At 37.4% G+C, this 15,149-nt stretch overlaps 1 protein-coding gene across 1 annotated transcript in view; it reads left to right on the top strand.

Moving 5' to 3' along the window:
• CDH13 (cadherin 13) overlaps positions 1-15,149 on the top strand; it is a gene marked incomplete at both ends in the record, with an annotated part of 413,730 nt that overhangs the window by 196,859 nt on the left and 201,722 nt on the right. Inside the window, one exon of the mRNA XM_079541296.1 lies at positions 8,837-8,989. Within this exon, the coding sequence (XP_079397422.1) occupies positions 8,837-8,989 (153 nt within the window). The remainder of the gene's footprint in view (positions 1-8,836; positions 8,990-15,149) is intronic.

Genomic DNA, 15,149 nt, shown 5'->3' with positions numbered 1-15,149 from the left:
TATAAGGGAGAGATAAGGAGACAGAAGACTTCAACAAAGCCAAGCAAACACTGCTTAGGGCTTCCTCAGTCACCGTTAATGAGGCACCTGCTACACTGCTGTGAAAACTTATGCTTTCTGAAGCCGCTAGCTTGTTTTTGAATGAGTGTGATGTGTTGTTTAGAGATCCTGGATTGGTATAAGTGCTCCTTGGCCTGACAGTCATGTCTTCAATGCTCTGTGCAATAAAATGGGTAACCCTCACTCAGCATTGAAATGCCAGTCTAAGGCTAGTAGTCATTAGAAGATTTGAAATGCTCTCTAATGGTAGCAGTTTCACCAGTCACATGAATTTCTTTTTTTCCACCTCTAGCTAGTGAGAATTCAGTCTATTACAGCAAGAGAAGCAAAGGTAACACAGCACAATTGGGTTTCTGAAATAGAAAAACAAATATTAAAGTATGTATTTTTTTAAAATCATGTGGAAAAAGAACATGAATTAAAGAAAAGAAAAAAAAGTAGGGATCCAAAAACAGTTAACAGAACCGAATATTTTTCCATCCATGTATTTAACCATCCATTGGTATTAGCTGTGGGCTTGGGTCCTGATGAAACCCTATCCACACATAGAAGGAGAACAAGACTTCGCTAAGGCTTTGGGGGCAACCTGCAGGAGTTGCTGCGTGTAACTCAGATGTGCTGACAACGTAGGCTTCCTTCTGGCTTCCTAGAGATTGAAGATTCTCAGATTTAGCTTAATTCCTTTATTTGACCCTAAGTCACACTGAATATTATACTCGTGGGAGTAGGATTGTGGAGTAATTATATAACTTTTAAGCTGTCATTGTAAATGGCTCAGGGTTGAGTAGAATGGTATTTTTTTGTTACAGATGAGGAGGACTAATCTGACAAAGCTTCTCTCTGCCACCCTCACATTCATTCTGCTTTGCTCCTGTTCCAGTTGTGCATTCATACATATCTGAGTTTCCAGTGAATCCTATTTTGTCTGCATTGTTTTTCAGCAATGCATTAGAATCAAATCAAAATATGGGTAGCAGTATTTATACTTTTTTTCCTCCCTCAGACTACTGCAGGTAAAAATGTTTCAGTTTGCAATGACATCTGTTAACTTTGAGAGCAAATATCAGAAAACATAAATTATACTTGGCATTCATGACTTGGAATTAATTTTTTGTCTTTCTTTACTAATCAGTTGTAACTACTTAGCAGCTGTCTTGCATCGACCTCTGACTGCTAAACATTTAAGATGAAAGTGAGGTGGACCTGCTGATATAAACAAAAATAGGTTTGGAAAATGATAATTAAAATCCTTTGTTGAAAGCATAAAGAGGCACAGAGCATTCCAAATAATGGAAGTATTAAGCACTTCATCAGATTAAAGTGTTCAGAATTTTAAATATTCAAGATATCTGTCAAATATTGCTGCCATCTGTCTTTAACAGGAACTCCAACATCTGCTCAGATGTGGACCTGTGACCTCTAGATAAGTTTCTATATGCAGAAAAATACTTAACTTCCTACTCTGACCTTCCATGCACAAGACATGAGCCATGGATTTGTTTCCTAGGGAACTAGTGGCTGAGAAAAATCTATAATTAGATCTGTGAGTTGTTTGTTACAAATGGGAATTGGGTGCTAAGCATGTTCCTAAAGCATCTAGAAGTATTACACTGACTTCCTATAAGGGAGCCAAACAGGGAGAAAAAAAAAAAAAAGCTTACTCATAATATCGCTTTTTTAGTACCTTCAGTCAAAGAATTTAATGTTTCTGATACAATACTTCCTCCTCTATGTTCATCTTAACTGCAGCATTCTTAGAAGCCTAGACTTGACAACTTACAAATTAAAGCCAAACAAAATTAGACACAATCTTACAACAAATTTCTTCAAATTAAAGTGAATCTTAATGTTGAAGACTATTTTTGAGTGAATCATTCTCACAACCTCCTTTTTTTTTTTTTTTAAATTTATTTATTATTATTACTTTTAGTCCTTTCTTTTAAATATTCCCCTGTGGAGCTCAGGGCAAGTCTCCAGATCTCCATACCTTTTCTGCAGCTTGTTTTAGGCTGGGCATGGTACAGCTGAGATGCTGCTGTGCTACTTTCAGCCCAGTGCTAGACCAGAGTGCCTTCTAGTTTTCTGGGTGCTGCAAAAGTAGCGTTGAGTAACAAATCAAGTCTTTGATCTCATTGGGAACAGATAACAATGAAATACCTGGAAGAAGATGCTGTAAGTTGTCTCTACTCTTCTATTTTTCTCTTACTCCTCAGAGACTTTGCTCCACGTGTGTTGATTAAGTGTTACATATTCTGTTCTTTGTCCTTAATTTCTGCAATTAGAAAACATCAAATACTATCTCTGATGATAGGTTTGCTATCCAGCACCTCTGCAATCCAAATAATTCTTTTGCATTTTTAAAGACCACCTTTTGAGATTTTCCTCATACATTTTCATCAGTCACAGTCAGATCTTTCCTAACAACTAACTATAACCTTGTATCTACTTCAGCAGGTTGTCATTCAAAAGCTGATGCACCTCAAATTCCTTCAAATAAGAGGATTTGTTGCAAGTTAGTGACCTAAGTAGCAATTAAAATATGATGATTAAATTGCTACTGATAGGTCAAATCAGCCAGCTGAAAATCCAGGGCTTCTGTGACATGCAGTACTTTCAGATGATTCTGTTCTGAGATTATGAAAACCCATGTTTATAAATTCCATGCTGTCAGTAGAAGGAGATTGTTGTGTGCTGATTCCTCAGTCTGCAGATACCTATCTGAAATTATCTACTTCTGAGGAAAAGTGAAATGTATTTGTAATGCATCTCTTTCTCTTTATAAATCAGCAAAGGAAAGCTGAAGAATTGCCTCCCACAAACAACACTCATCTGTATGTGTTCATGGAAATTCTACCTAAAAGCAAATGCTTGCTGGCAGCTGTTTGTATTGGTCAGATTCTCAGGTTTGGTAGATGAGGCCTGCAGACCTCATTGCAGTGTTCTTTGAGGGAAGTGTTACATCTGTACATCAATGAACCTCAAACAGGAGGGGCCCATGGGTGCTCAGGCTTCCACATACATACGGTAATTATGTTCCATTTGGGCACCTGTGCATCTTATGCAAAACTGAGCTGAACTTTGAGAAGTCTGCGCATAATTACAATCAAAAGCCATTCTGTTGAGATGGTATATTTTGGATGAATGTGAAATGTCCTGTTTGTGTTGATTATTCCAAAAAGAGCTCTAAAAATGAGCGCTGCTGGTGAAAGCGCTTCACCGGTTGCTGATACACCATGGCATTTTCATACATTAAACCATTATGTTGACAAATCTGTCTATGGAATTTGTTAAACTTGGCAAACTTCAGATTCAGAATTGTTTTTATTATAGTGACTAAAACCTTGCATTTGTGCTGCTGTAATGAAATGATAGAAGGATTGCAAGTTCTTCCCAAAGCACAGCCAGAAATGGTTAAACATCTGCATCATAAGTGCTACAAGTTCTATTTTCTTCACATACCTGAAGTTCTAAATATGCTACCTGACATAATCTTTGGATTGCTTCAAGCAAGGAACAGTTGTGCAGTCTGCAGCCCACCATCAGTCCTGCAAACACACATCAGAAATATGTCAATGTCGTGTACTTTAATTTTAACAACATTGTTCCTTAATTTGGCACTTCCTATAATATTTCATAATATTATAGATATTAGGTGGATGGTTGGGCTGGAAGGTCTTGAAGGTCTTTTCCAACCTTGGTGATTCTGTAATTTCTCCATCATAAAGTTTATAAAAAATCCCATCTTCTGAACTTGGTAATAATAGCGTGCAATTTTTCATTTTCATAATTTGTTTTAATTTCAGCTCCTGGTTCTTTTATTCCCACATTATATCTGTGTCACTTGGTGTAAAATCTTCCCTGTTCAAGGTATTTCTACACCTAGCAATCAATACCTCAACAATTCTACATTGCTGTTAAAAATGCTTCAGTTTGCATACATCTCGGTACAATGATCATATGTGTGGTCTTGTGTGAGGAATGTTTTCCTGTAGTTTCTAAGAGCTGTAAAAGAACCAATACGAAAGAATGCAAATAAGTACCAGCTGATCTTGGTAAAGTGGGTTTGCCCAGTAGACATTTGTGCACAAAAATCCAAATGTGCTTTGGTTGTGTATTTCTTACAGCTTAAATTGTGTCTTGGAGATCTGACATAGGATTTTAAGGTTAAAATAACTGATTTATGGCTTTCTTTGCTGAGTTAAATCAAGTCTTTTATCTTCCGTGCATATACCTTTTGTGTTCTTTGGGCAGTGTATACATTCTTATTAGGGCTGTCAATGAGCAATGAGTAATTGACTGATATGCATTTAAACACTGGGGTTACAGCATGTAGTCTAGGAGATCTATACAGCTTTGAAAATCTGTCCTTGTACATAAAGTGAGGTTTGATAACTGATCTGGAACTATTTTCAAATTCTGAACTGTGATACTACCTCTGTTACTTAATTACATGAGCGTCTTTAATTGCTGATGACTTTTCTGTTGTACATTTGAGTTTGCAAATATTATTTCAACAATATCAATTTAGCCTGTGTTATGGAGAACGTATTGAAGGAGCCTTTGTGCAGATGTATTTAAGTTAATAATTATTTTTTAAGGTTGATGATTATAAAAGGAAGTTTTAATGGACCTGACAGCAAGGCTTGCTTTTTGAATAGAAAGAAAATGTTGCATAAAACACATAATGTTGCATACAGTTCATTTGTTTTATTCCTGGTTACCATGAACAAAGGACACAGTCATGTGGAAGAATTTTAGAACTCCTGTTACCTTTATTTTTTTTCAGTCAATCACCTGGAAGTTCCTGATCATCACCCATATATTGAACCCAGCAAATTTAAATGAATTACTTTATAACCACAAGTACTGTATGTTTGTCTGATGGTAATGAAGAACTGGGTGTTGGTTTGGGCTTTTGAATAAGGACAAGAGTATTTTGCGTTTGTCGTGATTTGGATAGTGCCAAGCACAAAGAAATCACAGAAGTGACTGAAGCAAACAGTGAGACTGTTGACCATGGATGGTGCTGTTAGGCACAGATTTGTTATGGCTGCCGAATGGCGAGGTCTCTCTCTGGGGGCAGTGTGTTTTTTCTGCTTCTATTTCTCTTCTCTTGGGAACACGAGTTTACTTTTGTGGTAAACCTGTAACAAAAGAGAGATCACGATGTTGGAATGAGTTTAGCTGGAGGGGAGACATAATGTCAGCAGAAAAACAGCACTTGGTAAATATGTTACAGCTATGGTTCAGCAAAAGGCAGATTCTGTCAGCTGAGCACCCTTCTGTTTTCTTGAAAGAGTCTCTTAGATGGGCAGAAGCCCACACTCTTTGCCTTTATGGAAATAGTATTAATAATAATAGTAACTGAATGCCGTTTTGTCTTGGGTGCTATATATGTGGTTCTGACATCGATCCCTTCCATTTCCACTCTGTTTGTTCTTTTGGGAGTGGGATTCCTATTGAGTTGGAAGATGCTGGTAATTCCTGTTGAGCTGAGGGAGTGAATCATGTTTGAATCTACACTGTCCTATGAGTCCTGGGGGAGGAAATAGCCTTTATAAGTCTACATTGCTGTGGGATGCTCAACCAGCATCGGTTGTGCTTGTTCCATCTGCCCATGTTGGGTTGGATTGGAAGGGAGCTTTGAAGACCAGCTTGTCTCTAACCCTGGCCACTAGAGTGTGCTGCTCAAAGCCCCAGCTGGGCTGACTCTGAGTGTTTCTAACAGTGGAGCAGCTCACCAACCTCAAATGAAGCAGCTTTGTAGACAACAGATAGTCACTGTTATACGGTGCAGACGTTTACAGCGTTAGAACCTGCTCTGGAGTTCCTAAAGCTGTGAACAAATTTGGGAAATAAGTGTTTCTGTCTGGACTGTAGGAGCAGCAACTGGAGAAATTGAAAAACAGTGTCCCAAAGGAAACATTCCAGCTGAAATAATCTAGCCTTGTTTGTTTGTTCTTCAGCTTGTAAACTGGGAGAGCATTGCTGTGTATAATAGACTGTAACCAACAAAATTCTCATATGAAACAGTGTTGTGTTTTAGACAATATTCACAATAGCAGTCTTACCAGAGATGTCAGACAACTCTCCTTTTCTTTCTTCTTTGCTCTTGTGGAAGCAGCAAACCATATGGCAAATTAAACCAGATTTTTATTAAACTCCTCATTGTACTGCACTGTTGTGAACTGGGAAATGCACTTTCTTTGAACTATGCAGCCATTATAGAATCTTCTTAATTAGGAGATGTTAAGGATCTTCTTTACGTTCCTGGGAGTATGTAGCTCCCTCTTGTGGCTAATTATGCATTTGTAAAAAATCATACTTCATCGAGAGTACTTTCTGTATTGCCATCGTTGCTCTTGAGCAAATGATGCAGTGGTATATGGAGCATTTCTAACCTGAATTTCTTATTACTACATCAAGCATGAGTTGCTGTGCAATAGTAGCCTAAATGGCTAAATAGGTAGGAGAGAAGTGTCTGCATGTACCTGCTCCATGAACGTGCCTGCTTTCCAAGGCTTTGAGAAGGCTCAGCAGGCACATACAGTTATTTAGGAGAAGAAGAAGAAAACACCTGTGCCTTTCTTACCTTCTGATAACTCAGCTGTTCTTGTATATTATATACTGAGGAATGGTTACAGTTGAAGTTGTGATTCGTTGCATCTTCAAGGATTACAAACAGTTCAGGTACCAAACAGGGATGCCGTGCCATCAAATTCAACGTTAAATCTTTGTCAGACTTGGAGTCAAAGCAATATTTTTTCCTGCAGTCATGTTTGCAGGGTATCTTCTTACTACTGTTATTATCACTTTCTACTATGAAGAAGGATCTGTATGTGATTATCAGGGATTTGTTTAATAAATTCCCTTGCAGCATATAAATAAGGCCCATGGTTTGTTCTGCTTCCTTTCTGTGGTTTGTTGTGACTGAGCCCTTCTGCCTACGCTATGTCTTCAGCGTGTTATAAACAGTTAGGAAACGTTTGACAGCTGTGCTGGATAGGACTGTTGTGCAGACAACTCCAAATTAGATTTGTGTGCTGGCCTGTGGCTGTGCTGGTGCCTTTCAAATCGCTCTGATATTGCATGGGAAGGAGCACTTGTCTTCTTGCAATAAGGCTCAAAAATCAGGACAGGGGACAAGGACGAGCAATTCTTTTCCCTTCAAAGGTGAGCAATGGCCATGGCACTGATTTGTTAAAGAAAAAAGAAAATGTCTTTTTAAGCTTGATGTAACAAACAAACAACAGAGACTGGTCAAAGCAGGAACTGAACAGCCGGTAGCTTTTTGGTAGCAGCCATTAAGTTTAAGTTTCATCACAAAACCTGAAGCACAACATTAGTTTGCCCTTCTGTCACCTGCCTCTGTATTTTGTCTTGGCACACTCAGAAGTACATGGGAAGAAAACTTCATCATTAGTGTTTCTGACTGGGAGGAGGAAGGAGAAAAGAAGGTGAAACAGGTTTTTGCTTTGAAATGTCTTCCTATCCCAAAGGATTTAAGAATTAAAACTTTCTCTCTGAAAATCTGATTTCTCATTTCATAACTTGTGGCTATTTTTTCTCAATTAAAGTGAAGGAATAATGATTATAGAGTTTAGTCAAAATCTTGCTGCCCAATAATATACCAACCAGCACTGCTGAACCCACAGCAATAGGGCAACAAACATGTATTTCCTCAGGGATGTTATTAAACACTCTGCATATTTATTATCTCAAAATGGGAACAGGTCCAGATTCCTAATGCTGCTTGCTCCTTTCTGTTCCTGAGCCATGATTCGGAATAGCATATAAATATTTGACTTAAGATTTCTGCAGAAACATTAAGGATATAAAATTGCTAGAAACAAAAGAACGTGAAACAGCAGTGGAAAAGAATGGCTTGGCAAGATTGTCAGCCTTAAAGGGCAAGATTAGTTTATAATCCTCCTAGATTCTGGTATGCAAATACAAATTTGCAAAGCACGTAGTTTATAAGATACATCATGTAGCTCTGCAAGTTTACATATGCTACTGCCAGTAATGTAAGACAACCTTGAAACTGGATTTTTAGGGATTTTTTCTCTTTGGGAAACAAGGTAGTGATAGTAGCCAGCAGCTTATGTGCACTCACGTGTATATATGGGTATCCAGAAGTTTGGAAGGTGGAGGAACTCCATCTGTGTGACTGAGCAGAGTTCTGGGCAGGATGACCAGAAGTTTCTGTGAGGTTTTTCCTTGGTTTAAAATCCTGAGAAAGGAAGTGTGTAGAAGGGAATCATTGAAAGAACAGCATCCCCAAAGTCAGCTGCTGTGATGATGAGGATTGCTAATAAGAAGGGATGATTAATTGGAAAATAACATAAAGGTTGTTGTGAAATATGTCTTCCTTATGTCACTTGAGGGAATGTCTAATTTTTATTTTTATTTTTTTTTCTCATAGGATTTCTTTTCAGCTCTTTTATTAATGTAACTGAAAATAGAAAAAGAAATAAAATGTCACATGTTTGTCATGGAGTGAATACAGTAGCATGAAATAACAGAAAGTTTAAGTTGTGAAATGAAAGACAGTAACAATAGGAGGACAGCAACAGGCTAAGGGCTTTTCTGTGATTAGCTTTTCCATGGCTTAACAAAAGAGTTACAGAGTGTTTTCCAAATGATTGTAACCATATTTTGTGTTTTCATATTATTGACAGGGAACATATCTCAGTGTTGCGATAATTGAAATCCCTTATGTGGCTTTAAAAGCATTTGTAACATGGGCTCTAACTTCTTGTTTTCTGCCATGCAGGTCATCAGCAGAGAAGGGACAGAGGGAGCAAAGTTCCAACTCTCTGGTAAGGGAGTAGATCAAGACCCGAAAGGAATTTTTAGAATCAATGAGATCAGTGGGGATGTCTCTGTGACCCGACCCCTGGATAGAGAAGAAATAGCCAATTATGAGGTGAGTGCTCGTCTCAATTGAATCTCCCCTTCTGTGTTGGTAATATATACTTTAGAACGCGTGCGTATTAGCTTTTGAAAGGACTGCAGTTGCTGAAGGCTAAATTACAAGCCACTGTCCTGTAAAATTTCTAGTAGAACCAGTTATCCTTTGGAAATTGTAAATGTGTGTATTTTTACACGCAATTGAAACTGCTCTACTTTCTGCATGTCATTTCTGTCATTTATTGTTAGTAGAAGTACTGTCTGAAAATCGTGTATGCATTTGATTTGTGAACACAAAATTTTGCTCAGACAAAAGGAGGTATTTGGGGTAAGTTGCCTCTAAGACACTGCGTGGTTATTCCTCCTTTTTTAAATTGCCAAGTTGTCAATAGCATATACTGTTCATCTCCATTTTGCTGTAATGGATATCTTTTAATTCATATACAGAGAGTTCTGTTGATATGAGAATGTTAGCAGATCCATCACTGCCAAATATATATCTTGAACAAAGACTGTGCAAAGGGTCCCTGTCCTTGTCAATAACTGCTACGTTTCTCCCCATTGAACAAATGATCATAAAATCATAGAATCATAGAATTGCTCTTGGATATCTAGGAAATAACATCATGATGCCTTGAAATCATAGAGGATCTGTAAATTCACATTTTCTCCCTAGCTCTGGAAATGTGCCCTCAGCTAAATTGCCTCTTGACACTTGGATATAGATGAGCAGCTGGAATCAAAATGGCTGAGATTTGTGAGGGTTGTGCTAGGAGCTTTCTGCCCCAGCATGGTGGGTCTGACCTGTGTGTCCTCGTGCAGAGTGCAGTGTATGGTGCTCCAGCCATGCAGGGCATGGGGTCAGTAACAGTTCTGAGTGCTGTCCTGGCTGCCTCATTGCATCTTCTGCTGTGTAGTAATCAATATTTCCACTTTCAGTGCTGTTTTCTCTCCTCTTCTGGAAGAACATTCTTGTTAGATGACCAGTTGTGCTTGTTCAAGAAGCATTGCGAAAATTTACTGTATGTTGGTTTTTGACACTTTAACATCTACTTCGCATCTGGGCTTGCAGTGGAATGTATGTTAACCACTTGCATAGGATTTATAGCAGTTGCTGCTGTCCTTCTTAAAAGAGAAACATTGCAGTTTCTCTTTATAATACTGTTTCTTGTCTTCATTTTCCAGCTGTTTCTTATTTTATCCATACTGGCTTTCTACCTTAATGTATTCAGTATAAACCTCAAATAGTATATTTTTTTACTAGAAAATCATAGTAGTCTTTTCAACCTAATGCATCAAACCACAAATGGCCTTCCTATCTGATGTGGCAAAGCACACTCTTAAATTAAGACAAAAACATTTCCCTAGAGGAGCCTTTTTGAAGCAATGCAAATTATATACAAATAGTGCAGTGTAATAGATTATCCAGAGCAATGCAAATGTCTGTCCTAATAGGCTGCAGTGCTTCCTAACCTGTTATATCACACTCTGCTCAGCATGCTCCCCGGCATCCTGTTGTGCAAAAGATAGTTGAGAAGTTCTTTAGAAGGGGAATCCTCAACTTCATTTAGACTGCCTTTGAATCCAGCCCATTTTTTTTCCAATGAAGATGTGTCATGTTGTCAGGAAGGCAGTGGAATTTTTCCTGAATTTCCTTGATACACTGAGAGATGAATTACTGTAAAGATTCTTAGATTTTGGTTTAGATTTTTTGGAGCCTTATTTATTTATTTATTTATTTTTCTCTCCCAACTTCTCCCCCCTCCACAGTGTTGATGTGCTTACAGATTAAGTTCAAAGTGAAGGGCAAACAAGGAAAAATCTGCAGGAAAAAAAATTATATGTTCTTTGCAAGCCATCTTACCATCAAGTATACAATTATTAGTGGGGCAGGAATAACAAAATGGAATTCATTTGAATCATTCCAGCTACACAGTAGGCTGCAGTGCATTAGCACTGACTTATTTCTTATTCTTAGTGTATATGTACTCAAGGGATGAGAATTAAAGTGTATGCTAATAGGACACAAAATAGAGCTTTGTGTTCATAGTATTTCATAGAATTTTGCAGCTTTTACCATCCTTGTGCCTCGCAACATTTTACATTAGCTAAGGCTATTTAATCTATTATAAGAATGTGTTGTTCTTTGTATCTCTGAATGTTCACAAATGCTTTTTCCTGCCCTGTTTATCCTGGAGGAATATTGAAAAGCACGTAGAACTTCTCCCTATGATGTTCATTACAAGAGAAAAATTATTAAATTAGGGGACAGCTGAATCCCACTCAGAAAACCATTGATTGTCTGAGTTAATTGCCACTATCCACTGTTTGTTTGAATTTTTCTATTTTTAGTAAGGGATAGAAAACATTTCCAAATGGGAGCGAGAAAATTAGAGATTCAGGGCCTACCAAAAGTGCACATGCAGCCCAGGTGCACGGCAGTTATGCTTCCATGTTAGTTAACTTTTTGTTTGACAGCAAGAGAAACTCATCAGGAATGAGGAACGTAAGGCAGCTGTGCTAATAAAATGGCCTTCACAACCAGGCCCCTTGTCACAGCTGACTTATTGGATTGAATTTTCAGTTTTTTATGAAATGAGTTAAACTGTTCAAAAACGAACCAGCATGTGAAAATACAACAAAAAACATCAAGGGAGATTAATTGTTACAGTGAATATGATGTAACCACTTGCACAGTTCAAAATGTGCTGGTTCCTGTTAAGGAAATGAAGGTATGTCAGAGGAAGTTACGTGACTCCAAAAGCCACTGCATTCAAAATGAGCCAGTAATGACTTTTTGTCTCGTTTATGTGAAATTATGTTAAGTAAAAGCAGGCAGAGTTGAATATGTAGATTACCATGATTGAGATGACCGAAATTGTTAAGTTAAAAAGAACTACATTTTGTTCTTTATTCATTTGTACTCATCTGAGCATTGGTGGCAAAGTGCCAGCCAGCCAATGGCTGCCTTTCAGTCAGGTGCAAAGATGTCATCACAGAAGGGCTTCTTCATAGCTGCAATCTGTGAAGAATTGAGAGAGAAAGATGAGAGAGAAATAATCAGAAATGAATTTTGATAAAGCCATTCAGCAGCAGTATAAAGGAGAGCTGTGACTAAATGTACCTGGCAATTTGAGCTGTTAATGAAGAGTTAGTTTTACTTATTTTTGTTCTAAATTGAGAAGCTTTATTTGCTTGAGAAAATACTTAACAATCAGAGGTGTGAAATCAGCTTTCACCTTTTTTTCCTTTTTTTTCTTTTTTTTTATTTTTAAAGTGCCATCACACTTCTGTGAGAGGTTGCCTTGTGACTGATAGACTGAGATAATCAGAAGAGTTACACTAACAGTACTGAAAAGGACATAAGGACTATTCTCTATGTGTTACTGTTTCTCTGTGTTAGAAAAGTAGACTGAGAGCAGGCTAAAGAATTCAGACCACTGAACAGCAATCAAAACTTTAATGTGAGCTGCATGAGTTCAGTTCTCCTATTCTGTAACTGAGCAGACACTTACATGCTTGCAGTCCTGGGCTCTGTTTCTGAGCTTAATTGAGAACAAAATATGGAGACTCAACACAGACACAAAGAAAACTGACCTGGTCATTTGCCTAGGAGCATTCTGTGACAAAGATGTTCAAGTATTTTTGCAGACAAAAAAGGCAGTACCGTAGTGTAAATGCCTAGACATAAACAGCTGTAAATCATCTGGTGCATAAAAATGAATTTGTCTTCTGTATAAATCCAGTTTACTGCAGCCACATCTTCTTCCCAGTAACTTAGTGTACTTTGATACCAAAACTCTGCAATATGCAGCATGGAGAAAGTAAGCATGTCTCCCTCCTTTTTGAGAAGTAAAGGATTTGCTTCTAATTTTGAGACTGGTCTAAATGGTATTTTTACCTTAGTTATCTGCACTGGTAGAATTCTATGAAATATAAGTGATTTGTTTATCAGTACAAAGAGAAAGGAAGTTTAATGGGGGGGGAAAAAAGAGTAGTTCTTGTGTAGCTAATGGATATGATTAGTGAGAAACACCTTTAAGTAAATGAGTAGTATTTAGATCAACTGACGTACAATTGAAAATTGTGGAAATGAGAAAGTTCTCGTACATTGTATGTATGTAGAGAGAGAATGAAATGTCAATATAAAGAAAAAAATATAGATTTAGAATATGATTATGTATAGCCAGGAAAACACATGTTGCAGGCACTGGGTAAATCTAGAGGTGATTGTTCGGAATTAATTTCATATTTTGGCTACAGAGAGAGAAATTAACGTTGACCAAGAAAGTGCCATTAGGTTCTTCCCGGGCAGCACTACTTGAAGCTTAGCTGTCCCTACGTGGGATTCTCAGCAAGCAAGCTTTTTTCCCTTCTGCTTACCTCCCTTCACCTATGACAGGTGTTGAGGGTTTGCTCTGAGCAAAGCATTACCCAACTGCTGTGCTCCTTTCTGAAATGTTCACTGCAGCCCCAAGTTTCACAGCAGCAAAGTTTCACCATTGGTAGCAGTGTTAGGATGGTGCTGTGTTGGTGACCATGCAGCTGGCAAAGCTCCATGGATTAGTGGTGCTTGATTTGAATCTTTGAAGCTGCTGTTGGTCTCTATAATCTCTGATGAAGTACTCAGTCTACAGAATGGTACTATAATAGGGAGCATGCTGTGAATCTTAGGGAAACTTGTTCTTCATTCTGACAACACTGTCTTAGTACTGATCTCTGTTTCTGACGTGATTGTCTGAACTAAGTGCTGCTTTTGCTAGTATGGGAAAAGGGTGAAATAAATGGATCTGTCAACATAAAAAGTTATTTTCACCTAAAAAATTAGTGATGGATTAATTTTAAAAAATTGCTGTTTCCTGTTCCTGTGTAACAAGTGGATTTAGAGACAGAAGACATGTAACAATGATGCCCTAAATTGGAGAAAAACAGGTACTTTATTTAATCTTTTTTGTCCATTGAGATTATAAAGAGGCAAGATTAAGCTTTAGCAGATGTCACAAGGAAGCTGAAAGCAGAAGTACAAGCAAACCCAACAGAAGCAAAGGTCCAGATAGTGCAGTGAAATCTGTGTGGGCAGACTCATGAACTCATGGGAGACTTTTAGCATTTGCTCTTAACAGAGGTGAAAAAAAATGTAGTCACTGTAGCTGTGTACATAAATATTTGAGTACATAAATTTTTCATAGAATCACACTTCTTAAAATGAAGATTTAAATAGTTATTTGCACAGCTGGGATTTAGGTAAGATGTCACTCTCCTGGGAATCTCTCTTCATTTTTTCCAGGACTTTTATATGGAATAAAATGAAAATCTGACAGAAAATCAAGTTAAAATTCATGTGGTTTTTAAAGTATATTTTCCCATTTTGTCTTAAGGGACCAAGATATTTATTTTGTATAAACTCTCTAATTTACCATATTTTCTTCTTTTTTTTAAATGTAAGTTGTCTATTCGATTTATACTGTTATACTGCCTTAATGTTACAAGATATCAGCAGGGCACTATGATTCATTTTAGAGACTACTGGCATCATCATCTCACTTATGTGGAGAGCATACAAAAGTCAGCAGTTGGTTTTGTTAGAGGGCATATGCTTTGTTTTAGACCTAATTCGCTTGGCTTGGGCATTCCTGCTGTTCAACTGTTATGTCACGTGTGGAAAGAACCAAAAGTTGTTTTGTTAAAGGAAAGATCAGCAAAGGTTTGTTCATAACCTGTACGTGCAAAGAGGTTGTTGGGTTTCCATGCTAAAAATAACTCAAATTCCAAACACTGAGCAAAATCAGCATTTTTTATTGGGGAGCGTGAAGTGGGAAAATACAGAAATGGGAAATAAATAACGAATTGAGTTTATCAAGACTGTAATAAGTGAGAAATTTGGTTTTGTGTTTGGTTTTTATTCTTTTTAATTTTTTTTTTAATTAGTATTGCAATAAGAATGCTACTCCTGCAAAGAATAATGATGTGTTCAGTAAAACAGGAAAAGACTAATAGCACTTTTGTCACTTAATATTTATAGTCTGTGGAACAATTTTTGCTTCTTTAATTAATGGCATTTTAAAGCATTGAAATGTTGTCATGAGGCTGCTTCTCACTTTAGGATGTGCTGTTTATTTCTTTTCTTCACCTGTTTGTATTATAGCAACCTTCAATATTTCTTGCTGAAGATTAAA

This window comes from Tetrao urogallus (genome assembly GCF_951394365.1).
Source record: "Tetrao urogallus genome assembly, chromosome: 12".
Taxonomy (NCBI): Eukaryota; Metazoa; Chordata; class Aves; order Galliformes; family Phasianidae; genus Tetrao; species Tetrao urogallus.
The sequence above is the reverse complement of the archived record's forward strand: the minus strand, read 5'-3'. Positions and strand labels throughout refer to the sequence as shown.